We start from the raw sequence: 24367 nt of genomic DNA, 5'->3' as shown, positions 1-24367 counted from the left end.
TCACTCATGGCTTTCCACACCTATGCAAAAACCGTTTACACTGTTGTGGGAAGTATTAGTCCGCGTTCAAACTATGCGTCGATAGCTCGTTCTACAAGCTTAGAAAATATGTATCCTGCAACTTACAACACCAACAAAAGATTTGGGTACCCAGGCGACCCGACGATGTCTCTGCCAATGTCAGATCTAATGTGATTTTGTGTTTGTGGGCAACCTCCAGCACTACGCTGTGAGTAGCCGTGGGCTCTTTCTCGATCAGCTTCGCGAAAATTGGCTTGAGCGCCTGTAGAGTGCGCTGTAGAGCCAGTCCTTGGGCGTTGCTCTCCTTTGCAGTGTAGAGTGCGCTATTGTCAGTCCATAGACGAATGTTGAGATGAAATCCAGTTGCGAGGCGCTGCTGCGCACCGAATAGCGGAGCAAATTGGGTGGGAAGCATCTTGACATTGAGGAAGTGCTTGTTATGGGAAAGCAGACAGCCGTCGACTGTGAGACTGCGCAGGACAGAGTTGGCGAGTTTGATGTGATACCCGAGTTTGAAGAAGTCTCGCTGAAGAAGAGTCGCAATGCGCAGCGGGTGCTGGACTTCAAAACCGATGTACCTGCCGTAGAACACCTTGACTATCTCGATCGCGAAAGAGCTATCCAAGATGCGTGGGTTGAGGAATCGAGGGGTTGGTTTGTACATGAACGTGGTGTGGTTGAGCGGATAGGCGTAAGCGGTAGGACTCGCGCAGCTAGCCATGTCGTGCATCATATCTTCTGTCAGAAGCTCGTCATAGATGATCAAGCGCAGCTCTGGAGGAAGGCGGGAATAAATGCTCTTGAAGAAGTCATCGAGACTGTATCATGTTAGTGAGTTGAGATTAAATTCAAAGGACTGCTCACTCCGCGTCCGCAATACCGTCGCTCATAATCGCGCTGCGTGATGCAGACACGAGTCGATCTTCTGCCATGTTTGACTGTGCCTGGTGTGGTGGAGAAAGCATGGTATCGGGTGTTCAACTCAGTGTAATGCTTACAGTTTGTACTAGTGTGGCGGGGTTTAGGACCGGCCAGAGTGAATACTTCAAGCTCGGATCGAATGGCTGACAATGTGAAAGCAATAAACTGGCCAGAGAAAGTAATATCTTCATATGTCTTCATGTATTCCACACCTTACTCCCACTGTTTACGTCCCCGCAATCTTGCGCGGAACATGCTCGTCGTAATACAATGTTTCTCCGCTCTTCCCGCCCTCGAACAATCCCAACGCCAATTTAGCGACAGCCTCTCCACAGAGCTCAGGGGGTTCCACCATCTCATCACCCATCTCATCCCAAATCCTGAACCTCTCGATCTCGTGGTCCGCCATAACGCCCCGATACTTCCCTTCGACTAGTCCATCGATCATCTTGGTTCGTGTTAACTTCGGGTATACGCCCTGTACACTAAGCAGTGGCTCTTCGTGTGCGAGACAAGAGATAAACCGGGTTAACGCGGCTTTGGTAGTGCTATAAGGCATCCATCCATGGTAGGATACTGTGTCATCGCAGGCCGAAGAGAGGATTAGGACTTTGCCGCGGCCAGCGTTATGAGGATGCGCTATCCGTGAAGCACGGAGCTTTGGGAGCGTAAGTTGAACCTGAGAACTATTAGCGTATGAATGGCGTCACATCAGGTCATGTAGCAGTAGGAATGAGCAGTGTAGTATGTCAAGGCAATACATACCATGCTCATCGCGCCAAAAACATTGATGTCAAAACTTCTTTTTACGGCTTGGATGTCGACCGTTTCCAATTTTTGGATTGGTGTAATAACACCTGCACAGTACACCAAAGTATCGAGACCTCCAAAGTGATCGAAACACGTCTGGACCGCTAGCTCGCGATCTTCTTCCACTGTGACATCGCCTTCGACTATTCTGAGACGTTCTCTCTGCTGCTTCGTGAACTCAAGCTTGATGGTCGAATCTATAAGCCCAAACGCAATTACTTTCGCGTTCAATGGTAGGTAAGGTGAAGAAAGTATGGAAAGCGTGGTGGCGTATCCGATTCCGGACGTTCCGCCGACGACGAGGATGACTTGGGGTTTCGAAGTCATGGTGTTTGAAGAAAACTTGGGTTAAAGTGCACGTATGACGAAGTATGAATTAGGATCAGATGATGTTGAAGGATTGAAGCTTGTGCATTTTGAGACGGCGCGAGTGGAGACATGCCCCGCGCTAAATCCGAAACTGGCAAAACTCGGAGGAAGCTCAAGGTAAGTGCGTTGAACGGCCGCGGCCCCTTTCTGAATTCTACGGCAACTACATATCACTACAGTCGCGCCTTCGCGCCTTCGCCATCCTCTATCATGCCTTCTTCGACAGCCTTGATCTGCAACGCCAGTACCCTACTGTAGAATCGCGACAGAGCCAAATTGCCACCCATGAACCACAGACCAGGATGACCGCTCTTCTGCCACATTGTCCTGAACTCGCCCTCGTCGTTGAAACCCCATACATCGCTGACGCGGTCCGCGACTTCATCGCCGAAGATCTTTCGTGCCTGCGTGCGCATGTTCTGGTACCCAGTCGCAAATACGATCTCATCAGCTTCCAGCTTATCACCATCCGCGAACTCGATACCGTTTGGCAAGATCTGCGCAATCTCCTGACCTTGCTTAACCTTGATCTTGCCATCAATGATGAGCTGAGACGCGCCGACATCGATATAGTAGCCGCCGCCGCGCTGGAAGTACTTGATAAGAAGACCTGAATCCATCGGACCACTGTCAAGACCGAACCCAGCCGCGCGAAGACCGTCGTGCATTTTCTTGTCGTGGTCGGCTTGGATCTTGGTGACTTTGATCTGCTGTGCTTTCAGAAGCTCGCTTGGCAGACTCCAGAAAGTAAGGTCGGCGTCGTCAACAGGCGGTGCATCTTGATCGTACAAACCCTTGTTGCCGATGTCGGTGATGGCCTCGGAAGAAACCACGCATGTTGTACTGCGCTGTACGATGGTGATGTCGTATCCTTTCTCAAAGAAGTCTTGCGCGATATCATGACCGGAGTTGCAGCATCCCACCACGACAGCCTTCTTACCCTTCGACTCGGGATTCGCGCCTGGGTGCTCGGAGCTGTGGCACAGGCGGTCGCCTTTGAAGTCTTGCATACCCTTGATCTGGGGAAAGTTCTTCTCGCCGGAGTGACCTGTTGCCTGGACAATGTGCTTCGGATGTAATGTGCGCGTCTGAGTGCTCCCATCGGGTTTCCGGCGTTCGACAGTCACGGTCCACTGCTTCTTACTCTCATCCCACGATGTTGATTTGAGGCTTGTCGAAGTCCATACGTTGAGCTCCAGCAAGTTCACGTACGCCTCGAAGAACTCCGCCAGCTTGTCCTTAGGAGTAAAGACTGGCCAATGTGCTGGGAAGGGCACGTAAGGCATGTGGTCGTACCATACTGGGTCGTGGAGTACCAGTTGCCGATATCGCTTGCGCCAGTTATCACCAACCCTCTCATTTTGGTCGACGATCAACGCGGGGACGTTGAGCATCCGTAGGCGCGCAGCGACTGTAAGCCCGCCTTGCCCGGCTCCAAGGATCAACACTGTCGGGTCGATCTCCTCTTTCTCTGCATCACGCGTCTCCTTCCACGTCTTCCTATTCGGGTCTCCTCCGTGCTTCACACCCTTTGTCCTTCGGTGACCCAATGGCTCCTCATGACCTTTAAGCTCCTTCAGCAAAGTGTACAGCGTGAACACCTTCCATTGCCCATTGTCTTCGGCTAGGTTCATCACACCCTCGCCCCGCCCGAGGCTCGTCTCAAAAGTTACAAAGAAGTTAATGCCAGTGATATCGCCTAGAACATCGATCGCTCCAAACTTTGGCGCGCGGTAGTCTGAGCTCTTGTCCACTTCAATCTTTTCCATTTGCACTTTGCTGGAATCCAGGTACTTCTTGATGTCTGCACTACCCTTCGACGTCCTGAGATCCCAACTCAACGCTAGGTGATCTCTCCAGTAACTGTTGGCTTTGGAGAAGAGGTCGGCGATAGCCGCATGATCCTTTTTCGCGAGTGCATCGTTGAACCGTGTAATGACCTCATTGGCGACCTTGTGTGCATCGACGGACTCGTTTTTCGACGACGTTGGCCATACACCGACTGGTATATTGACACTGCCGGCCTCGGGACGCTCGCTGGAGCGAATTGAAGTGTCGCCGACTCCCATGCTTGTGGCTTGCTGGATGACGTAGGTAAGGAATTGAGTGAGCAGACAGTTATGTGCAACAAAGATGAAGAATAGCTGACAACTACAGCACAAACACAATCTTTTGAACACGGTTAAAAGGGTCACGACATGTCATCAGCTGAGTGAACGGATTACCATCTTGGTGTGATCCGTATACGCGTGTAGCATGCCAAGCCACCGTGGTGTACCTGGTCGGCAAACCTTCCTCGCTGGGAAGTGCGGGGAAGATCGTGGCGTCGCTCCGGGGAACCAACGTGAGTATCCCCCTTCTACCCGCAACTTTCCTCGCAGTGAACTCCGATGTGCGGATAATCTCCGCTTGAGAAACATTTCTGCTCGAGCATCGTCCAGCCCAGGCCGCGACACGTGGTGCTGTCATGTGTATCGCGAGCTTACCTACAGGTCTAGTCAAGTCTACAGCATCCGCATCTGCTTTCGCTCAACTCATGAGACTGAACTGGCACAATACATGCCTACAGCCTCTTCCACAACCCCGATGGCACGGGGCGACACAGACAGCAGTCGCGCATGTCAGCGCCACGTCACAATGAGTCGTACCTTTGTACGATACCACAGCCGTGTACTCTTACGTGGCTCGCTCTTTCTTCGGACCAACGGTTGATCTGTTATGTTCAACTCTAAAAAGTCTATAATTATCGTTCCATCGCACATCTAAAGTGCGGAAACAATGTCTATGTTACCAAACCCACGCTAAATAAACACAGAAGAGATGGACATTTCAACAGCGCTCGCAGGTTCAACTCGGCCGCCTCGGCCATCCCCAAGTCTTTTGCTGCACAAGCGCTGCCTCATCATCGCTATCCTCTATCAGTCGCTTAGGCACCGACCCACTCCTCATACTCTCATTCCCCTCTGTTATACTCTCTAGACTCTTTTGCCTGCCTAGTCCCCTCTCCTCGATGACAACACCATGGGACTGTCTCCTTCCATGTCCTGCTGTGATCTCCACTTCCGAACCTCTCCGTTCGTAAAACGGGTTCGGCTCGGTATGCACGATGACCTCCCTCGTCTCCTTGATTTGGTTCCCCGTTGGGGCGAAGCTAATGACACGCTGCCCGTCTTGCTCGGCATTTGCTTTTGTATCAACGGTGTAGGAAGCAAAGCTGGCGAGCTCGTGAATCGAACCCCGTGCTTTGTGCGGGTTTGTGCCGGTGGTGCGGTGGCCGGTGGTGGATTGGTTGGACGAGGACTTGAACTCGTGGGCAATGGATGCCATGCCTGTCTTGCGCGATGTCGAGATTGCGATGCGCTTGATGAGGTTGGCCATTGTCATTTCGATGTTGAGTTTTACTAGGTAGGCGAGGGGATGGAATTGGATGTATCTGGAAGAAGGTGGGTTAGTTAAGGTCAGGGGTTGGCTTCTGTTAACGAGTAACACTCACACAAAGGAATTCGGTATCGACATAGCGGCGATGATCATGACGTCCATGAGAAGTGATACCATCACGATTTGCTGGTTGAAACGAACGAGCTTATTGTACTTTGTGAGGCCGTTGTTGATCAAGTTCTCCTTCACAGTCTTTAGGAAGTACCAGTTCAACGCCGCGTCGGCGAGGAGGTAGAGACCCTTTTCAATCCGGTCCCAGTACTCGTTGATGAGGTGGTACCTGTTAGATCGTTAGTCTAATGCTTGGTGCGATTGGGTCTCGCAAATGTCGTTCCACCACGAACCAGCCAGGCGAACCCAGCCAATCGTTCAGCCCATTGCGACAACCATCGGTGTACGCCATTAGGAAAGTGACTTACTTCTTGTTAATCTGTAACCGTGCTGGTATCCAGACATTGAAGACACTGATGTTGATAACAGTGACGAAAACCGCAGTGCTAATCATGATCCATCTCGACCGCCGCCGATCAGGCACAATAACACGAATACGGTTTATGATGATCTGCAAAAGCAGCTGGACCTGAATGCACCACCAGAACAAGATGGTGAAGTAAAAGGCAAAGCCTGTCGTGGTTAGCATGATTTCGAAGAGCTCCATACCGTCGCTACCTACTTGGTTTTATGTACTTAAGCAAGTGTAAAAAGCTCTCAAGGCCCATTGTGAACGAGACAATAAGTTCCAGCCATATCATCCAGACGTAGACGCTCCGGAGAGGCGAACGCGACCCTTTTGTTTGTTTGATAATGAGCCATAGGGCCAGTATGACATTGAGTAATGTCAGTCCCCACACGACGGAGGCTATGATGATGTCTGCTTTCGTGATGGGCTCATTTTTGTAACTATCTGAGATGAATGGGCCCCATGGTTGGAACGAAGGATCATCATGGTATTCGTTACTCATGCTGAGCCAGCGTGGAAAAGATGTGTGGAACGATGGTGGCCTGATAACGAACGTCGCAAAGTTAGCGAATGTGGTGTTGTATACTATGTGCGACCGGTCGAGAGTGAGCCGTTATGACACAAGCGAAGACCCTTCACATCTTCAGTCCAGACCGACTGATCCATAACGGCAGCTAGGGGGGGTTTTCAGGAGATGAAGCGAAGACTTGACAGACCCTCGAGTCAAAATAGAGTTCGACAGAAAGTGGCGTATTAGCCCTGTGTTCGAGAAGGACAGATCCCATTCGTTGGGCGTCAAGCTATGGTGGATATTCGGAAGGCAAACGAGCGATCCTTTCGTGAATCGTGCCACTAATCCTGTAACAGCAGTGCTGCTGGATCGTAATGGTCCGACCTGCATACGGAACGGGATCTATCCTGCTGGAACGCTAATGCTCGCTTGACAGGGAAGGGCATCCCTTTTGCGGGGTGATGCACGAGTATTGCGCATCCCCCAGGCAATGCATACACGCATTTGAACAATTGGGGAACCACGGGGAGCAGTACCTTCACTGAGGTATGTTGTTTGTGGACTGTTAGTCCTTATCTCGCAACGTGAAGTATGGCGGTGAAGAGTGCAAGATCTAGAGAGCTACTCTGACACGCGCGGCCGCGAACTTGGTGCTGTTTCCAAGCTGTCTAGGTCTGATGCCTGTCAAGTTTCTTAGTGGCGTCGAAGGGATTTGCCGCGCTCTCGACGATGTTGAGGTGCTAGCAGCTGTTGGCTTACCGGTAGGTATGGCGACTCTTCCGCGTGATGTGATTTGCTCCATGGTGACGCTTTTGATGTACTCAGGCAAACTTGCAATAGACCGCATCGCATGAGAACCATTGCTAGGGGTAGGTGGTGTTTAGCCCTTATACTGCCAGCTGCTACGGCCAGCGCACTTTCTGCTTCACTAGGTGATGCGATTGAAGCCTCGAGTACCGCCTTCCTATACAATTGTGGGCCTACGTTGCATCGCTGAAGCTGCATCTGTCATGATCAATGCAGACCCAACGATCCGGATTTCATCGTCTCCTCATCTTCCATAAGTTCGGTTCAACACACGGCGGTTCGCCAAACTAGTGTCGGTGCGGACGCGCCGTCTGCCATGGCCTTGCGTGCCGTGCACGCGTGTCTCGTGCCTTGTCCTGGGCTACCTGGGTATTAATTCAGGCCCATTCGACCTCGACGCGGTCAGCTTGGGCAAAGACGCCTGGGCGCCTCCTAGCAGGGTCGCCGACTTTGGATGAACGTCGGAGGATTGGCAGGCTCCGGTCGCAAGGAACATGGCTGCGGATGAAACGTGCACCGAGTGGGCTAGACGAGATTGCCACTTGAGCAAGGCCGGGGAAGTGCCTCCAAGCGAAAATTCAGATGCGCACCGTCACGAGCAACACGACGTGCGGAGTCGATATCCTGTTTCTAACGAGACGGGGACAGGATTGTACATGTCAAAGGCCTTGTCGCTGATCGTCGAAGAGGTCGGGGGGATTTGCGACATGCGTTAGGTGCGCGGGCCCGGGCGATCATTGCGACCCAGCGTTTCGAGATCAACAGCCCCGACCGGTTTGCACCCATTGTGACAACTCGAACAATTACTGATTAATGTCGCATCGTCATAGGCTACGGATTTTGGAACAATTCGAATCGTGACGAGACCAACTTGCAATTTGACAGAGCAGCAAACGCTCCGATGATTCCAAGGTTGTTCCTCCTCCAGACGGAACGCGCCCCGCCACGACTCTATCTAGACAATAGCCCTATGCCCATCGCTGGCTCAACACTATTTTACGCCACTAACTCTGTTCTAACAGCCACACAATTCAGTCAGCCAGATGCAGGTGCCTAACTTCATTGTTAGTGACGTAGGAGTGCACGCCTTGTCGTATTCCTGTGTTAACCAAACCAAGGAGTAACCATGAGCGCAAGCCACCATAGTCTAGCCTGCATGACACGCCAACGAGGGTTCGACTGCATCGCCGAGTTCACGATCAACATATTTAGCGATGCCCAGAAGCTAAGCTGCATGTTCTTCACTGCCCGAACAGCTGCCCAAGTAGGCACCTATGAACTACTCTTCTCACCGCGCAGCCCAACATCTACATCACGATCCTGAGCTCACACCGCCCTGCTCATTCCAAATCATCTCAAGATGGCGTACCGTACATCCAGTCTCTGGTACTCAAGATATTCCGCGCCTTGGGAACAGCAAAATGGCATAGCGTCCACTCCGTCACCATCAAGGTGTGCGCTTTCCGCTCTACCTCGTGTCTCCGCCCCGCGAAGCCCTACGTTCTATTCTGCTTCTGTTCTGGCGAGACTTTGATGCATACGCGAGATGCTTGGTATGCTTGTTCGAACTGCGGATGTGTTGTTTTCGTAAGTGTCAGAGTGGAGGACTGGTTCAGACGGAATATGGGTTTGAGGACAGTGCTAGGTTTGTGGAGAGGAAGAGGTGGAGATTGGATAGCGATTTCTGCTTCTAACCAGGTATAGGAGAAAGGTACGGGACATGCTAATTCAAGAGATGTGACACTTTCGATGTCGAGCTGAACGCAGAATGAAGGGCCTTGACCATCGAAGCCGACACTTGAGGTACCATGAGCGCTTATCGGTATCGATTGATCGTGCTACTGTGCAGTTCAAGCATTCATATTGCAAAGCATGAGGACATGGTGTTGTTTGAAATGTTTTATTACATTGGCTTTTCTGCTTCTACAACATCATCGCATCATCATGGTATCATCAACAACATCATCCATCCACCCAAATCTATACTAATACAACATTTAGATAGTGTGCTTTCCAGCACCGCATGTCTGGCCATGGTGAGCATGTCCACCATCATCGAATCTCGACATAAGTCTGCTCCTCTCGGCGCCACGCTTGCGGAGCGTCATGTTGGCCCTTGGAATACCTTCGAAGCTCAGAGCGTACTTAGCAACCGAGTTGGCAATGCTCTGGGTGTTGAGTAGGTAAGCGTCGAGGGCCAGATTGTCGATGTCATCGCAAGCCTGGTGGTAGCAGGCGTCGAGCGGAGCACCAGCCTCACCGCCGAAAAGTTGTGCCTCCTCCTCAGTCTTCAGGACCTCAGCACCGGTGAACAGACCGCCGGAAGGAATACCGTTCTCGAGGAAAGCAGCGTAATCGGAGCGGAGAGTGAAGAGAGAAGGTACGTGGGCAAGGCCACGCTCCTCGTAGAACTCCTCAAAGTCCTTCTCGATAGTGTCAGATCCAGCGGCGCCGGAGAAGTTGAACGCACTGCCGTCACCGTCGTAGATACCGAGGACGTAGTTGGGCGATGCGATCATATCAAAGTTGAGGTAGGCGCGGATCTTGTTGGCCTCGGTTGCGTTACCACCGAAGGTACCGTTGATGGTCTTCATGTAGTAGAAGGAGCCCAGCTTGCCGAACTCCTCTGCACCCCAGAATCCGAGACGAACGGCGTTCTTGATCTTGTACTTGGTAAGGGCAAGACCGGTCATGAGCGTACCAATGGTACCAGACCCGTCGTCGTTGATGCCGGGGCCGGCAAAGACGGAGTCGGTGTGACCACCGAGCATGAGCACGTTGTCGTGGTCACCTTCCTTGGTCTCGGCGATGACGTTGTAGTTGGTGCGGTTCTCGCGGATGGCATCAATGAAGAGGGTTCCCTCAACTGTGCCGTTGCCGAGCTTGGCTACAATGCCCTCACCAGCCTCCTTGGTAATGCCAACAACGGGAGCGTAATCGCCATCACCACCGAGGGTACCAGAAAGAGGGGTGTTGGGCTCGGTGTTGTAGATTATAGCACCGACCGCACCGGCGGTTTGGGCGTTGGCGGCCTTGTCAGCGAATGGACATGTGCCTCGAGAGATAAGGGCAATCTGGCCAGAAACTCCGGCTGGGAAGTCGTCAACAGTGCATCCGAGGTTGTTAACCTTGACAACGTTGGCGGTAACATCTCCAGAGGGACCAAAGGTCATGTAAGCGGCCTCAATCTCTTCTCCAGCAACAGTGAGCTTGGTGGTCGCGGCGGTGAAGAGCTCGACGAATGGCTGCTTGTACACATCGTAATATCCAGTCGCCTTGAGCGTTTGGTACAGCCATTCAGTGGTAGCGTTGTGACCAGTGCTACCGAAAGCACGGTTGCCACCAGCCTCGTCGGCGAAAGTCTGAAGCTGTTGGGAGCCTGCGAGAAGGTCCTCGAGCTTGATATCCTTGATCAGATCCTTGCGAGATACAAGCTTCTTGGGTGGCCCATGAGGGTGTGGCTTTCCAGGCAACTGGGGCTTCTGAGGCTTCTCGGGCTTTGCGGAAGGCTTTGGCTTCGCATCATACTGTGCGAGGACAGGCGCAGCAAGCGCAACGAAGGGAACGAACCTCATCTTGATGAATAGTAGTGGCAGATGAGCAGGAGAAGAGGAGGTTGCCTTGGGATATGTCACAGGTACAGACTGGCTCTATATACTAAACCTCGTATCCATATGGCTGGTCCAGAAACTCTTCATGGGCCACCATGTGCTTGTAGACCTAACCAATACAGGCAGCTGCTGTATCCATCGGTGCTTCATAGTCGCTCAGGAACCGCAATTTAGCAGGTAAGGGCATGCTGTGGGTCCGTGGAAACGGGTAGCCGGGTGTAGAGCTGGGGGGCGAAGGCGACGCGATTGATGAAAGTCTGCTTGGCTGCGCAATGCTGTGTTGCATGAGGAAGGTAGAATAACCGCGTCGCTCGGCGGAGCCCTCTAGTTCCAAGCCGGACGCAACTTGATTGGGAAGGAACGGACTCTGCAGATGGAGCCAAGCCCTTGGCGCGCCAACGCCACAATCAGAAAGAAGGAAACGAGAAGAGGCGATATCACGGATCTGCGACTAGATCCTGCGCGGAGGCGTGTAGCTTGGCGGTAAGTTGCGGTTCGGAGGTAAACGAATAGAGCCCAAAGAGCGAGCAACGGTGACACCGCGACCGCTAGAGGGTGCGAGGCAGTGTTGATACAGGGCTCTCAGCGTCTGGACATGATTTTTAACAAGTCTAATCCGGGATCAAGAGGGGGAATGTGTTGTGCCGAAACTCTTTATTGGGCCAATCGTCGTGCATGCGAGGCGGCACTGATACCGACGATACAGCCGGGATCGACAGTTGCAATGAATTCTAAACTTCTCCCTGCTGCGAGCAATCTCAGATTGACAAGATCCGCCCCATTTATCTCTAGAAACCCTCCTGCATCTTGACAATGAAAACTCCACGTTCCATGGTGTTGATGAGAATGTGACCACTCTTGAACAATGCATAGCTCGACCACGTGCCAACAAAGTCGACGGTACCGCCGCCGGGCATGTCGTCATCCTCCGGGTAAACGTCTGCGAAAAGTCAGTATAGATGAATCGAAAGGATGATCATAGTTTTGCATACCGAAGAATCCGACTTCCTTCACGCCAGCACCAGTCGGGTCGTCAGGAATGCTGCGAACATCCAGAACGCGGAATCCGGTGCCGTAGTTCGATTGGTAAGCAAAACCGTTCGCGACATACTGGTTGTGGTCGATACCCTTTGCTCCGCTCTTGTACAGTCCAGTCTGCTTTGGCGCACGGAGGGATGAGATGTCCCAAATATACGTGATGGGGTGACCAGGAATCGCCGGACCCACTTTGTCGTATTCGTCATACTCGTCGTCCAGCAAAAGAAACTGCTGGTTCATGGGGTCCAGGACATTACCCTGGTGGGTGTATGCCGCGCCTTCGTAAGAAGTGTTAGATAAGATGACTGGGGCCTTCTTATCGGTCACGTCGTAGATCGTAAGAGAATCCTCGTTGTAGCCGTAACAAATCTCATGGCCTTCGAACTCTGCGTCTGGTCCGCGGTAGATGAGACACTGCGCATCGTGTACGTATCCGTCCTCTGATGCACTATACTGAGTCAGTGACGCTCACGCCCCCAAGAACATGTCTCACTCACCAGCCTGGGCTTGTCGGCTTTGAAGGGTCAGTGATATCAATGAAGATAATGCCTGACTTGCACTTGTCAGTCCTTGGTTGAGCGCCAACAGCATAGATGAAGTTTGTCTCTGGGTTTGTGACGACGTTATGTGTTCGGCCGTTGGGTAGGCCTTTGAAATGGCCAACGAGGTCATTGGCATTGCTGAAGGTGACAGGGGATGCAGGGTCGATGTCGATCAGCTTCTTCATGTCGAAGATCTGGATGCCATGGCCGACCGCCTCGCTACCAATGATCATCAAATTGTTCTGGCCACGGATCTCGCGCCAGGTGCTGGGCGTAGAGTAGGCGGGTAGACGACCCAGGTACGAGAGCTTGCCCTCTGCAGTGATTTCAGCGAACGCAGCGCCATCCTGTTGTCCGATGGCAACGAATTCGCGACCATCTTCAGATGTCCAGCCTAATGTTGTTTAGCGACGATCTCAGCAACTTGATCTGTGAGTTCTTACCCCATGAAGAAGATCCGACACCGCGAGTGCTGCCGAGCTCGGCGTGGGACAGGAAATGAAGCAAGTCAATCTAGACAGATACATTAATCACTGCAAATCGTGAATGACGGTGCATGGGCTGACATTTTGGCATCGGAAGATGTCCTGTCCGGCGATTGCGGTACCGTTCATGCACTCCACCTTGTCTTTGATCTCGGCGTATTGAGCAGAGTTGTACATGCCCGCAGCTTCCTGGCGTGCCCATGACTCCTAGTGAGGGTCAATACAGAATTCGAAGATGGTGGAATAGGGTTGCGACCTTCTTGAGGGCAACATTGTTCTCGTGCCTGATACCAGAGTCGTAAAGCTGTGCGGCTTTAAACTCATCTTTGGGCATTTCCTTTGCCGCCGCAAGGGCGGACAGGGAAAGAAGGGCGGTGCGTAAGTACATGTTGACTGCGACTTGAACGATGCGCAAGATGCCGATGGAGAACCACCATGGGCCCTTCGCACAGTCTTAAATGCGTCCCTACGACATGGAGGTGCTCGACATGCCAGCACCCATACTGCAGCACCTATGGCAAACCCGGCAGGTAGTCACCATACCTGCCCGTTTGGATGCTACTATCCGTGTAACCATGTAACCATCCATTACACCTGGTGGTACAGATCCGCGATTGGCAGCCGGTAGAGATCATAAGCAACGTGTAGATGAGGACAAATGCCGTACAGGGTATGACATTGGTGGCTTTAAATGAAGCAAAAGCTTCGTGTAAGGAGCTGTCGACGAGATAGGAAGGAGGCTTCACTAAGCATGTCTTGGCTACAGCGGAAGAAGGCAGCGCCCAGATGCCAAGATGCAGATCCCGGGATACAGATAACTGCTGTTCCTGGAACAAAGATAACAACTGCTGTTGTTGAACGTTCGACCAGACATTGGGAATACCATGCAGCTTTCAGTGGGTTGTGACCATATTGTTTCGTGGATACACCGGCCAACGGGCCTTGTTGGGTGTTGCGCTGCGCATAGAGCGCAGGCGCAGGGAGAGTTGACGGGCGGCCTGTTTGACCGAGGCATGTGAGCATGCACCCCATCAGAGGCCAAAGTTAAACAGGTGCTTTGAAGTCTACGCTGCCCCCAAACCTTAAGTTTGTATATCTCCAAGGCAATGTAACCTTCTTGGCTTTTTGGTATGAAATATTATTCTTCGCGGGGCTGGGTGTTTAGTTTTCGTGGTTTTACACTGAATGGGGTGCATGTGAGGCTCAAGCGGCTACGGGCGGGGACGGCTCCATCGCGTGATTCGGCTGGAAAATTCGCGTGAGAGCTGCAGGCTGTTCACTTATGTCGATACAACAAGCTCGTTAATGTCAGCAATAAGCAGACAAGCATTAATAATAGGGCTGATGGATGAGCGCGCCGGGCCGTAGGGTGTTGGGGCTGGTGTTGGGGCTCTGGCCAGTGCCACGGTGGCCGTTCAAATTTGCTTACTTGCATGCACGTGAGCAGCAGAGATTGACCACGCGCGAATGCAGCGCTAGAGATCTGGGATGGCAAAGGCAAATATTCGATGTTCGGGATATTTCGCGATGGAGTTTGCAGTCCACGATGGGTCTCAAGTGGGGAGGAGCGGGGCAGCGTTGGGCCGTCACCCGAGCCTGGAACGCCTGCCCACTGAACGGCGCGGGGCCCACCATTGCGTCACCAAACAAAACAATCAACACAGCAGAGGAAGCGGCAGATAGCAGGTAGCTGTTGAGAATGGGACTGTGTCCACTAAATCTTCATTACTGAATCTATGTAGTCATTGATGTCGTGAATCTGATCGTAAGCTCACCCGCAATGGCGGGGAGACAGGGTGAAATGTTCCTCTTCCTCGGCTCCCAAGTGTCGGACCAAGCACTTACAACTTGGCCTCGACCTTCTTCAGGCACTCTGGGAACTCCTTCCAGTCGTACATGATGGCCGCGCACTTGGTCTCCTCGGTGAGGAGCTTGGCCATCTGTTCCATCTTCTCCTTGCCCTCCTCGATGCCGTAGATGCCAACGTAGCCGATGCAAGGGATGCCCGCGCGCATGGCAGCAGTGGCACCGCTCTTGCTGTCCTCGACGGTGACGGCCTCGGAGGGCTTGACACCGAGCTGCTCAGCTGCGTATAGGTAGATCTTGGGGTCGGGCTTGGATGAAGGGGGGTCGAGTGAGGTGGCGGCGGAGTAGACGTGCTCGGGAGGGAAGAAGTGGGCGATGCCGGCCTTCTCGATGGAGGCGACGACACGGCTCTTGGCGGAAGTAGAGACGACGGACATGGGGTAGCCCTGCTCCTTGAGCTTGTTGAGCTGCTCAGTCACACCGGGGCACTCGACGGCCTTCTGGCTGAGCTTGAGGGTCACGGCTCCGAGTTCTTGCGCGACAAAGTCCTCCATCTCGGCGTCGTCCATCTTGAAGTTGTGCTTCTTCTGCAGGCCATTGAGCATGCCGCGGAAGTTGTGGCCGACAAAGTCCTCGAGCAATGACTCGGCTGTGTAGCGGTCGGAGATGTTGTGCTTCTCGAGGACCTGGTTGGTGAGGTCGGCGCAGGCCTCGAACGCGAAACGCTCAGACTGGACGAGCGTGTTGTCGCAGTCGAGCATGATGTACTTCGCCTATGCACGTGTTAGCGGGGTACTGGCGGGGTACATGTTAGCACAGGAACGCGTACCTTGCCCATGGTTGCGGTTGTGTAGTGTGTAGTAGTTGGGTGGATAGTAGTGGTAGTGGTGTCGATCGACGTGCAAGAAAGGAGTTTGGTAGAGAGAAGTGGAGAATTGGAGTGAGAAGTTGTAGAGGCTGGGGTTTTGTTGAGAGAGAGAGAGGAGTAAATAGAGTAGTAGCGCCTGCCAGGTGTCAGGGGAGGGCGGTGCAGCAGCGGAGGCGCGTTTACGTCATTGGCTGACCGAGTGGAGCGTGCCCGGTCTATTGGGCGGACGAACGTCGCGGTCGCAGCTTCTCTCACCACTTTCCTTCACCTCGGACCCACTTTACTTCCTTAGCGGATCGCGGGGTCGTTTGGCAACAACCTTGTCGGCAACCTAACAATGCGCATTTCGCCTTGTGTTCTGTCATATCTTTTACCATGAGTATTGTACTTTCTACGCGCCCGTCTCACCGCCTAAGATTTACTTTAGGTTGCGAGCTACTGCATTGAATGACATGTTGCCGCAAGCCCACGTCTTGTCCAACCTACCATTGCGCTGACCACCTCACCCCGCATAGAGGATTCCAGAACCCAAGACGGTATGCGGTGTGCATAGTAAGTAGTTCCTGCATATAGGCAGTGATGGGCTTGCATCCCCGCCTATGTCTTACTGCAGCCTCACCACTTGGGTGTGATCGAGTGGCGCATGTGATGACGATCTGAACAAGATGCTATCACTCCAGGGCTTGATGCAAGTTCTGGTGTGAGTTCTTGCGCGGGCCTGGCGATTGTACGTACCGGGTTCCTGGTACGCATGCCACGTCTCACGTGGTGTTTATGGAGCTGCGCAAGACAACTCGTGTCGTCAGAGGAACTCACTTGTGAAATCATCTATCGACCGCGTCATACTACGATGATGAAATACGAAATGCACTTTTCTCTAATGGAACCTGCTCGCCAAACTTCTACACAAGACCCTTGACCAGATTGTTACTCATCAGGACCAGAAGATCGTGTAAACAACACTCGCTGCCTTATGACATATGTGCGGATGATCTAGCATGGTTCGAGTAGTTAGCCCAAGGTGAGATCACCACGACATGGAATGAGACGAAGGAGAGGATCAAACGTCATCATGTAGAATTCGTTATACTTTTCGCTCAACATGCTTAACGCCAGTGATGCCTTATTGTACAAGTAGACTAATCGTAACACTCTTCAGGGTCCCAGGTGAGAATACTTCCGACAACCTTATTTCTTCGAGTCGTCCTTCGCCTTCTCAGCCAACTTTGACGCCTCATCTCCCTTCTTCTGGAGGATGCTGGAAATCTCTGAGACGGTGTCTCGGAAGAGCTTCTGAGCCTCATCGCCGTGCTTCTGGGCAACATCCTGGAGCTGGCTCAACTTGGGCATTATCTGGTCGCCTCCAGGAATCTGCTTGAGGTATTGTTCGTAGTCACCGAAACCAGCATCCTTAGCCTTGTTGGCAGCGCTCTTGACGTATGACTCGAGGTCACCTGTGTCGCCTTTCTCGACAGCAGACTTGACGCGCTCGTACAGCTCTTGTACGTTTCCGCCCTTGAGCGCATCTGCGTTCTCCTCCACAATCTTCTTGACCTGAGGGTTCTTGTCAAGGTAGGGCTTAGCCTGCTCCATACCCTTGTCCCAGGCCTCGTCACCCATCTTCTTAAGCTTGTCAACCTTTTCTTGTACGATGCTGCGGATCTTTTCGATGTTGGATGCGCTCACGCCGGTCTTGACGACGTCGCTGATCTGCTTCCATGTTCTATCGACCTCCTTCTTGGCTTCAGGACCATACTTGTCGCCGTACTCCTTGAGCTTGTCGATGTTACCGCCGACCTTCTCCTTGAGTTGAGGGTGGTTGTCCATGATCTGCTGCGACGCGTCGCCAGCAAGATCTGCGATGCGGCTCATGTGCTTGGTGATGACGTCCCAGGTCTTGTGTGCGGTAACAAGGCTCATGTCGCCATTGCCGAGGACCTGGCGCATTTCATCGTATGCTTCGGTGACGATTTGGTCGACCTCCTTGCCGTGCTTTGCGCGAATGGCGTCGAGGTCATCGAATGCAGAGTCAACGTAGCCCTTGGCGCCGGGGATGAAGGCTGCGTAGCTCTGCGCGGCGTTGCGTAGCCATTGCAGCGCCTCATTGGGTTCAGGTGTCTGCTCCTTGATCTTCTGTGTAGCTGAGCTGACGTAGCCTTTGGCAGTCTTGGAAGCCACCACAACGTCACGGGCGCCCGATTGCCTGTAGAAGATGTAGCCGACGGTGACTGCAGCAAGGGCACCAGAAGCGGCACCGATGGCGGCATGTGAGCCGGCGCCCGCGTTGCCGGAGGTTGCTGACTCGGTGGACTGGAAGCGGGGCTTTTGGGCGCGGAACTGAGGGTTGGCTACCCGCGCAGCTGGGCGGCGAGCACACCTTGCTGCGAAGCGCGCATTCTGAGTTGCTTGTCTCGAGAACATGATTAGGTATGAAGGGGATTGTGTAGTCAATGGATTTGAGAAAGAGGACTGAATGCAATTGATAAGGCCTGGGGTATCTTGCAAGAAAGCAGTGTGTGATAGAGGAAAGTTCGACAAGGGATCCAGAGCTTTAAGCAGCTGCAAGCAAACTGCATGCTCACCAAGAATGACGTCGCCATGATGATGCGCAGCGCTAAGCCCTATACAGCCCGCTAAGCCTGCAAGGGCCGACAAAGCCGACGAACCCACCCAGCGTCATTGGTCTGTCATCGCACTATGAATTTAAGCTTAACCTCCCCACGATTTCCCATGTGAGCGTGGGCTAGGGAACAGGTTTCTGTAAATGTTACGACTGCGCCATGTGCTAACCATGACTGTCGTCTCGTCGCTGCCTGTGCCACTACGGAAGCAGGCCGGTATCGTCGCGATGCATGGGACATTCATCGTCGCTCATGAGCTGGGCTTCTACCCCTCAGACATGGCCGCACACCTTATACAACAAACTGAACATGTCTGTAGACTACATTAACCTATAACCTTGCAAAGTAGGTGACCCAACGTCAACGTAGGCTCTAGGCTGTTCAGTTTTTCCCTAGGTTGGCGTGCACAGACACACATCGGACTCCTTCATCTGATTCTGCCGTCAATGTTTTCCGTTATGAATTATGCTCTGCGAAAGAGAAGGCAATACACATTAACGGTGAACCATGGCCTGTAGTGAAAACTGATCAGGTCGTTAGTCTTGTCAAGACTCTGAGCTCCTTCGCTGATGCCGCCGGCGCTATACATGTCGAGAAGGGCTCACATCGAGCTACACCTACAAATATGCTTGCAAAGTGTACATATTTGCTTGGCTTTTCAATCACGCAATAATTGGTTTTCAGATGCACTCAACACGCGTAATACGGGCCTGGGCGAGAACCTTGGCTGGACAGTCTCGAGCTCCAGAATCGGGAAAACGAAAGCTGCCAGGCCGTGAATATGTCGTATGACGTTATGCATAACGATACAGAGAAGAACGGATGAAGTGGAGCCTCTGAAAAACTGTGGGATTCTGATCCTGCAAAGACCGCAATGTGAAGTCACAGATTTCGATGCCGCGGCGGTTGGTGGGGAAAAGGGATGACGTAAGTTCGGTTCATCCTGACGCGATAGTGTCGCGCGGCTTAGCCAGCCACCTTTTGCTTTCACACAACCACAGCATTGGGTATTAGTTGCTCTAGCTCAGACAGCACCAGACAATAGAGAATTGCGACTCCTGCGGCCCAAGAAGGACCGGACGCGTCCTACACACATCACGTTGACGCGTGTGACGCGTGACAACCTCGGCAAAAGCGACGATTAACTCATCAACCCTCTGAAACTCGAGAACGCGACAATGACACCCTCAGAGACTGCGCCTCTACTCCGCCAAGAATCCACGACCTCGTATGCCCCGGACGAAGAACACGATGACGTTACGGCGACGCGAAACACCTTTGCTCGCAATCTTGGTGCGCTGGATGGGTTCGCGCTGCTGATAAGCATCGTCATTGGCTCGGGAGTGTTTTCATCGCCTGGGCCTATCGATGCGAACGTTCCGTCACCTGGTGCTGGACTCCTCGTATGGCTAGTTGGTGGAGTTTTAGCATGGACAGGTGCCTTGACAATGGCTGAACTGGGTACCGCATTCCCCGGAGAAGGCGGAATCCAGCCTTATCTCACCTACATCTATGGCGACGTCTTTGGATACATGGCTGCTTGGTCTTGGGTAGTGGCCACCATGCCTGCTACCCTTGCTATCCTCAGCATAGTATTTGTGGAGTCCATTTACTCCAGTTTGGGCGTGAACGAACCAGATCCGCCTCTCACCCATAAGCTATTGTCTCTACTTGTCTTAGTATTTGTAACGACGTTGAACTCCATTAGCACCAAGACAAGTACTCGGCTGTCTAGTTTCTTCGTCGCCATAAAGCTGCTTACCATTTTTCTCCTTATCGTATCTGGTTTAGTGGTCGTCTTTGTCTTTATCGGAAAGAGTAAGGACCTTGGAGGTCGCGATTGGCATCAAAGCAATTGGTTCTCTCCAAGAGACACGATACTGCCGGATGGGTCGAAATTCGAATGGACGAAAGTGACTACGTGGGAGTCACTCGGCTTTTACAGTACAGCGTTGTACGGAGCTTTGTGGGCGTATTCCGGCTGGGACAAGGCGAATTACGTCGCGGCAGAATTGCGTCAACCCAGTCGCCAACTACCACTTTCCATCAATACCGCTATACCCACAATCATACTATGCTATGTCGCCGCCAACGCTGTCTACTACGTTCTTCTCCCTTGGAAGGTAGTGTCGACAACAGATGCTGCTGCTGTGGTAAGTCCTTCAGAGTCATGTATAACGCCTTTATACTGATATGTCTTAGACGGCTGTTACCCACTTCCTTGGCAAGGGAGTAGCTTACTTCGCTACCGCGCTCATATGTCTTGTCATTGCAGGCTCCGCCCTTGGAAACTCCTTCGTGGCTGGTAGGATGACCGTCGCAGCATCTAACAACAATTGGTTCCCGCAAATTCTCGGCACAGTCGGTCGCGTCGGTAGTCTGAAGGTGACTAAACGCGCCGATTCGAGCGAGGCAGCCGACACGGCTATGGATGATGGAGAGTCACCAATGTATGTAGGCCGTCATGTCCGGTCATCCTCTGCTAATAATTGCTAGCAACGCCCTCATACTCAACACTGTCCTCTCGGCAGTATACATTCTACTCGGCAACATGCGCATCTTACTGACTCTCAATGGCCTTGCCGAGTATGCTTTCTTCTTCCTCACGGTTCTCGGCGCAATTATATTACGATTCCGCGAGCCTGATCTACCCCGGCCTGTGAAACCGTTCATTCTCATCCCTATACTGTTCGCTATAATCAGCGGTTTCGTCGTAATCAGAGGCGCAGTATTCGCGCCCGTTCAAGCAGCGATCCTTGTAGGAATATGGCTCTGCGGTCTTGTATTTTACTTCATCCGGCTATGGGTTCTGAAGAAGAGTGATGGAAGATGAGGCGGAAGCAATCTGTTCGACATGTCAATACGCACGCATGCATGCTCATCATGACATTTCATGACGTTCAAATTGCATCGCGTCTCTCGCAAACCGCATATATCTTGTTGCACGAACGGCACCAGGGGTGGTCAGACTTTGTGACGTTTTCAAATTGCTGCATACACACTATTGTATTTTAGCAAGTAGGTAGCATGTAAGACAATGCATACTTTTGCTCACACGTTTTTTTGTAACATGTGACATGAACTGTAGCCACCCCTAGTGACGGAGGTTAACAACTTGCGCCGTCATTCATCCGAACCCCGCCCGTTCCGAGGTAACTCGTTAGCGCCAGCCACATCTGTACCGGCTGCACATCGCAACACCCGCCCAATACGATGATGGCCTCTATCAAGCATCAGCGTACTCCTACGTCAATTCAGACGTTGTAGTCGCTGCCATGGTCGTACGTCCCTACTTTACCTCTGATAAGCAGGTGCTGCCGTTCGAAAAGGTAATCGCACTCGAACGCATTGACAACTGGACATTCCGCTCCATCGTCAAAGCCTACTCCCCGACTGGTGGTGAGAATGGGACGTACGGCGGCCACGTGTTTGCGCAAGCCGCATGGGCTGCTGCCCAGACTGTCGCAGAAGGATTTCTCATACATGTAAGCTGTAGCGACACGTTCTGCTCCAACTAAAACTTAACAAAATGCTAGAACATTACCGGGTGGTTCGTACTAGGTGGAAAGCCCAATGAACACTACACCTATCGCGTCCGAAAGATTCGAGACGGTTACAATTATTGCACACGAAACGTGACCGTAAGCCAGGTTGCAGCCGACGGAGATATGTTCACCTGTACCTGCTCCTTCAAACGGGAAGAAAGCTCACCATTCGACATGCAAGAGTCTGTTGACCTGAAAGAGGTGTATCGCGACGCACTAGAAGGCAAAGAAGATGAGCCAATGGAGCATGCGGCTGCCCCAAGCAATGATTCCGAGGTAATTCTGCCTGTACGAAGTGGATGTGAGACATGTACTGACTTCGTACTCCTACCTCTGCAGCATTTCCGGGAAACTTACCTTCCAGCTCATCCCGATCACTTTAACCCCATCGCCGGCTTGCACATTCGCAAGGCTGACATGTCGAAGTACAATCAAAGCCGTCATCCGCTCGATCGTAAACAGCTGACGTTTTACACGCTGCGCGGTGCACTTCCATTACCAACCGCACCATATCCACCGCCCTCGGAATCCGACCAGAAGCTCACGTTGACACGAGAGGCCAACACGCACGCCTGTGCACACTTGTACGCATCGGATCGTAACTCGCTATTCATTGTGCCAAACCATCTCGACCGGCCTCGGGGTTACAAACGCATGGCATCACTATCCCACAGCGTCATCTTCCATGTCGGTATCAAGGACCTGATCATGCCTAGTGAACCGCGGATCGACCACCCGAACGCCGACGCGACATTGTGGGAAGATGGTCCGCTGCCACTCTGTAACCTGGAGGGACACAAGGGCGGTGATAAGGACGGACGAAAATGGTTTGTGCAAGAAGCGTGGCTTACTCGAGCTACGGGAGGTAGAGCGCTACATAATAGCCGTATGTGGGACTATAAGAGTGGCGTACATATTGCGACGACCTTCCAGGATGGATTGATTAGGTTCAAAGATGATGCAAAGATCTGACATTAGCTGTAAGCATACGCCCTGGAAAGTCTTGGTTTAGTCCGCATCATCCTAAGACTGACAGTACAGACTTCAAGTACTTCTTCACCTTGAAAAGTGCCCAGTTATCGCTTTCTTCTTGAAGTACTCGCTTTGTACTGTGGGAGGTACAATAGCAAAGTAAATGCGGTGACTTTCCGTGGATAGACGGGTAAGCCAGTTTAGCGTTAAACGACTCATCGTCACCCTGGTGTCTGCTTAATACAGCTAGAGCAACGATGGGGCGTACTACGCCCGTCTCTAGTCTATGTTGCCTAAGAAGCGCGCAATAACTCAAGTTGCAGTCGGCGACTTCATTTAGGCCCCAGGGTGCATGTGAAAGTCTCTGAACCCGAGTCCAAAGGAAGCGCAGACACTTTTTAACGAACTCCAACGGAGCGTCTTGTATCAATTCGGTCAAATAAGAAACATGAGGAATTTCAGGCTTACTTCTCGTTACGCGCAATCTCGTCTACCCCCGCACCAGCCACAATCCTTCGTTCTTGGTCTGTTCGTCCGCCGTAAGCCGTATATAAGCACCTTGCTGACCTGGCAGCATGCTGGTATCTAATGCATTGTATCACTTGAATTACAACAGTGAAGACTTCATCATCATGAGCCAACCCAACATGAACTCCAGCGAGATGTTCGAGATGCTTGCATCAACCTATGAGGCCGCAACCGGTGGCTGCACCCGCGAAGTTGCCATGCATCTCATCGACATGTTGCCTGCGGTCGATTCGAACTCCGTCGTGCTAGATAATGCATGCGGAAATGGTATAGCTGCGCAAGAGCTTTTGTACAGATATCCAGACACTCCACTCAAGGCAGCCTGTGTCGATAATGCAAAACCGATGGTCGATCTAGCACGCCGCGCCCTTCCAGCTTCCACTTCCGCGGCAACTTTATCCTTTGACGTGATGGACGGAGTCAATCTGACATTCCCCGACGAGAGGTTCACGCACTCCATCACCAACATGGGCATCATGTTCTTCTCTGACGGAGAAAAGGGTGCGGCGGAGATCTATCGCACTCTCAAGCCAGGAGGGACGGCTGTTGTCACTACCTGGAAGTCTACAGGCCATATGGCTGTGGTACACGAAGCGCAGAAAGCCGTCAAGCCAGACGACCCTCTATTCCGCTGGCCTGTCGCGGATGAGTGGTTCGATGCTTCGCATATGAAGAAGATCATGGAAGGCGCAGGATTCAAAGATGTTGAGATGCACGAGAAGACAGTATATTATGCATCGAAGACTGCGGAGGAGACTTGCGGCTACATGCTCGGTATGTGGAAGAACATGGGACCAAAGTGGACCGATGAAGAGAACAAGGAGTTCGCGAAGCAGTTGAACCTTGCTGGAAAGAAGGCAGCGGTAAAGGTCCAGAGGCCTTTGAATGGGCAGAAAGGTGCGGGTGTGGTTGAGGTGGAGGGTTTTCCCTGTGTCGCGCTTGTCGCTGTTGCGAAAAAGTGAGATATACCAACATTTGAGTTGCGATACAATAGCATGCCCGACTATACAAGCT

At 52.3% G+C, this 24367-nt stretch overlaps 10 protein-coding genes across 10 annotated transcripts; 3 read left to right on the top strand and 7 right to left on the bottom strand.

Moving 5' to 3' along the window:
• Positions 1 to 1168: 1168 nt before the first annotated feature.
• On the bottom strand, positions 1169 to 2079 carry J4E83_008547 (uncharacterized protein; the record flags this gene model as incomplete). The annotated part of the gene is made up of 2 exons (XM_049335443.1): positions 1169 to 1621; positions 1708 to 2079. The coding sequence occupies 2 exons, from the start codon at positions 2077 to 2079 to the stop codon at positions 1169 to 1171; spliced, it is 825 nt and encodes a 274-aa protein (XP_049185450.1).
• A 215-nt stretch (positions 2080 to 2294) lies between these two features.
• Positions 2295 to 4190, bottom strand: J4E83_008546 (uncharacterized protein; the record flags this gene model as incomplete). Its single annotated transcript, XM_049335442.1, has 1 exon — positions 2295 to 4190. The coding sequence occupies one exon, from the start codon at positions 4188 to 4190 to the stop codon at positions 2295 to 2297; it is 1896 nt and encodes a 631-aa protein (XP_049185449.1).
• A 778-nt stretch (positions 4191 to 4968) lies between these two features.
• Positions 4969 to 6278, bottom strand: J4E83_008545 (uncharacterized protein; the record flags this gene model as incomplete). The annotated part of the gene is made up of 4 exons (XM_049335441.1): positions 4969 to 5554; positions 5615 to 5839; positions 5979 to 6183; positions 6233 to 6278. 4 exons carry the CDS (start codon positions 6276 to 6278, stop codon positions 4969 to 4971), a joined length of 1062 nt encoding a protein of 353 aa, XP_049185448.1.
• A 3056-nt stretch (positions 6279 to 9334) lies between these two features.
• J4E83_008544 (uncharacterized protein) lies at positions 9335 to 10912 on the bottom strand (the record flags this gene model as incomplete). Its single annotated transcript, XM_049335440.1, has 1 exon — positions 9335 to 10912. The coding sequence occupies one exon, from the start codon at positions 10910 to 10912 to the stop codon at positions 9335 to 9337; it is 1578 nt and encodes a 525-aa protein (XP_049185447.1).
• Positions 10913 to 11736: 824 nt separating this feature from the next.
• J4E83_008543 (uncharacterized protein) lies at positions 11737 to 13401 on the bottom strand (the record flags this gene model as incomplete). The annotated part of the gene is made up of 6 exons (XM_049335439.1): positions 11737 to 11888; positions 11941 to 12434; positions 12484 to 12922; positions 12972 to 13041; positions 13095 to 13220; positions 13270 to 13401. The coding sequence occupies 6 exons, from the start codon at positions 13399 to 13401 to the stop codon at positions 11737 to 11739; spliced, it is 1413 nt and encodes a 470-aa protein (XP_049185446.1).
• Positions 13402 to 14854: 1453 nt separating this feature from the next.
• Positions 14855 to 15657, bottom strand: J4E83_008542 (uncharacterized protein; the record flags this gene model as incomplete). The annotated part of the gene is made up of 2 exons (XM_049335438.1): positions 14855 to 15592; positions 15649 to 15657. The coding sequence occupies 2 exons, from the start codon at positions 15655 to 15657 to the stop codon at positions 14855 to 14857; spliced, it is 747 nt and encodes a 248-aa protein (XP_049185445.1).
• A 1218-nt stretch (positions 15658 to 16875) lies between these two features.
• Positions 16876 to 18108, bottom strand: J4E83_008541 (uncharacterized protein; the record flags this gene model as incomplete). Its single annotated transcript, XM_049335437.1, has 1 exon — positions 16876 to 18108. The coding sequence occupies one exon, from the start codon at positions 18106 to 18108 to the stop codon at positions 16876 to 16878; it is 1233 nt and encodes a 410-aa protein (XP_049185444.1).
• A 1378-nt stretch (positions 18109 to 19486) lies between these two features.
• Positions 19487 to 21141, top strand: J4E83_008540 (uncharacterized protein; the record flags this gene model as incomplete). Its single annotated transcript, XM_049335436.1, has 3 exons — positions 19487 to 20461; positions 20511 to 20758; positions 20805 to 21141. The coding sequence occupies 3 exons, from the start codon at positions 19487 to 19489 to the stop codon at positions 21139 to 21141; spliced, it is 1560 nt and encodes a 519-aa protein (XP_049185443.1).
• A 442-nt stretch (positions 21142 to 21583) lies between these two features.
• J4E83_008539 (uncharacterized protein) lies at positions 21584 to 22825 on the top strand (the record flags this gene model as incomplete). Its single annotated transcript, XM_049335435.1, has 3 exons — positions 21584 to 21793; positions 21845 to 22129; positions 22193 to 22825. The coding sequence occupies 3 exons, from the start codon at positions 21584 to 21586 to the stop codon at positions 22823 to 22825; spliced, it is 1128 nt and encodes a 375-aa protein (XP_049185442.1).
• A 575-nt stretch (positions 22826 to 23400) lies between these two features.
• J4E83_008538 (uncharacterized protein) lies at positions 23401 to 24315 on the top strand (the record flags this gene model as incomplete). Its single annotated transcript, XM_049335434.1, has 1 exon — positions 23401 to 24315. One exon carries the CDS (start codon positions 23401 to 23403, stop codon positions 24313 to 24315), a length of 915 nt encoding a protein of 304 aa, XP_049185441.1.
• Between the last annotated feature and the right edge of the window lie 52 nt (positions 24316 to 24367).

The sequence above is a fragment of the Alternaria metachromatica genome (genome assembly GCF_023757995.1).
Source record: "Alternaria metachromatica strain BMP 0045 chromosome Unknown scaffold_25, whole genome shotgun sequence".
In the NCBI taxonomy this organism is placed as follows: Eukaryota; Fungi; Ascomycota; class Dothideomycetes; order Pleosporales; family Pleosporaceae; genus Alternaria; species Alternaria metachromatica.
The sequence above is the reverse complement of the archived record's forward strand: the minus strand, read 5'-3'. Positions and strand labels throughout refer to the sequence as shown.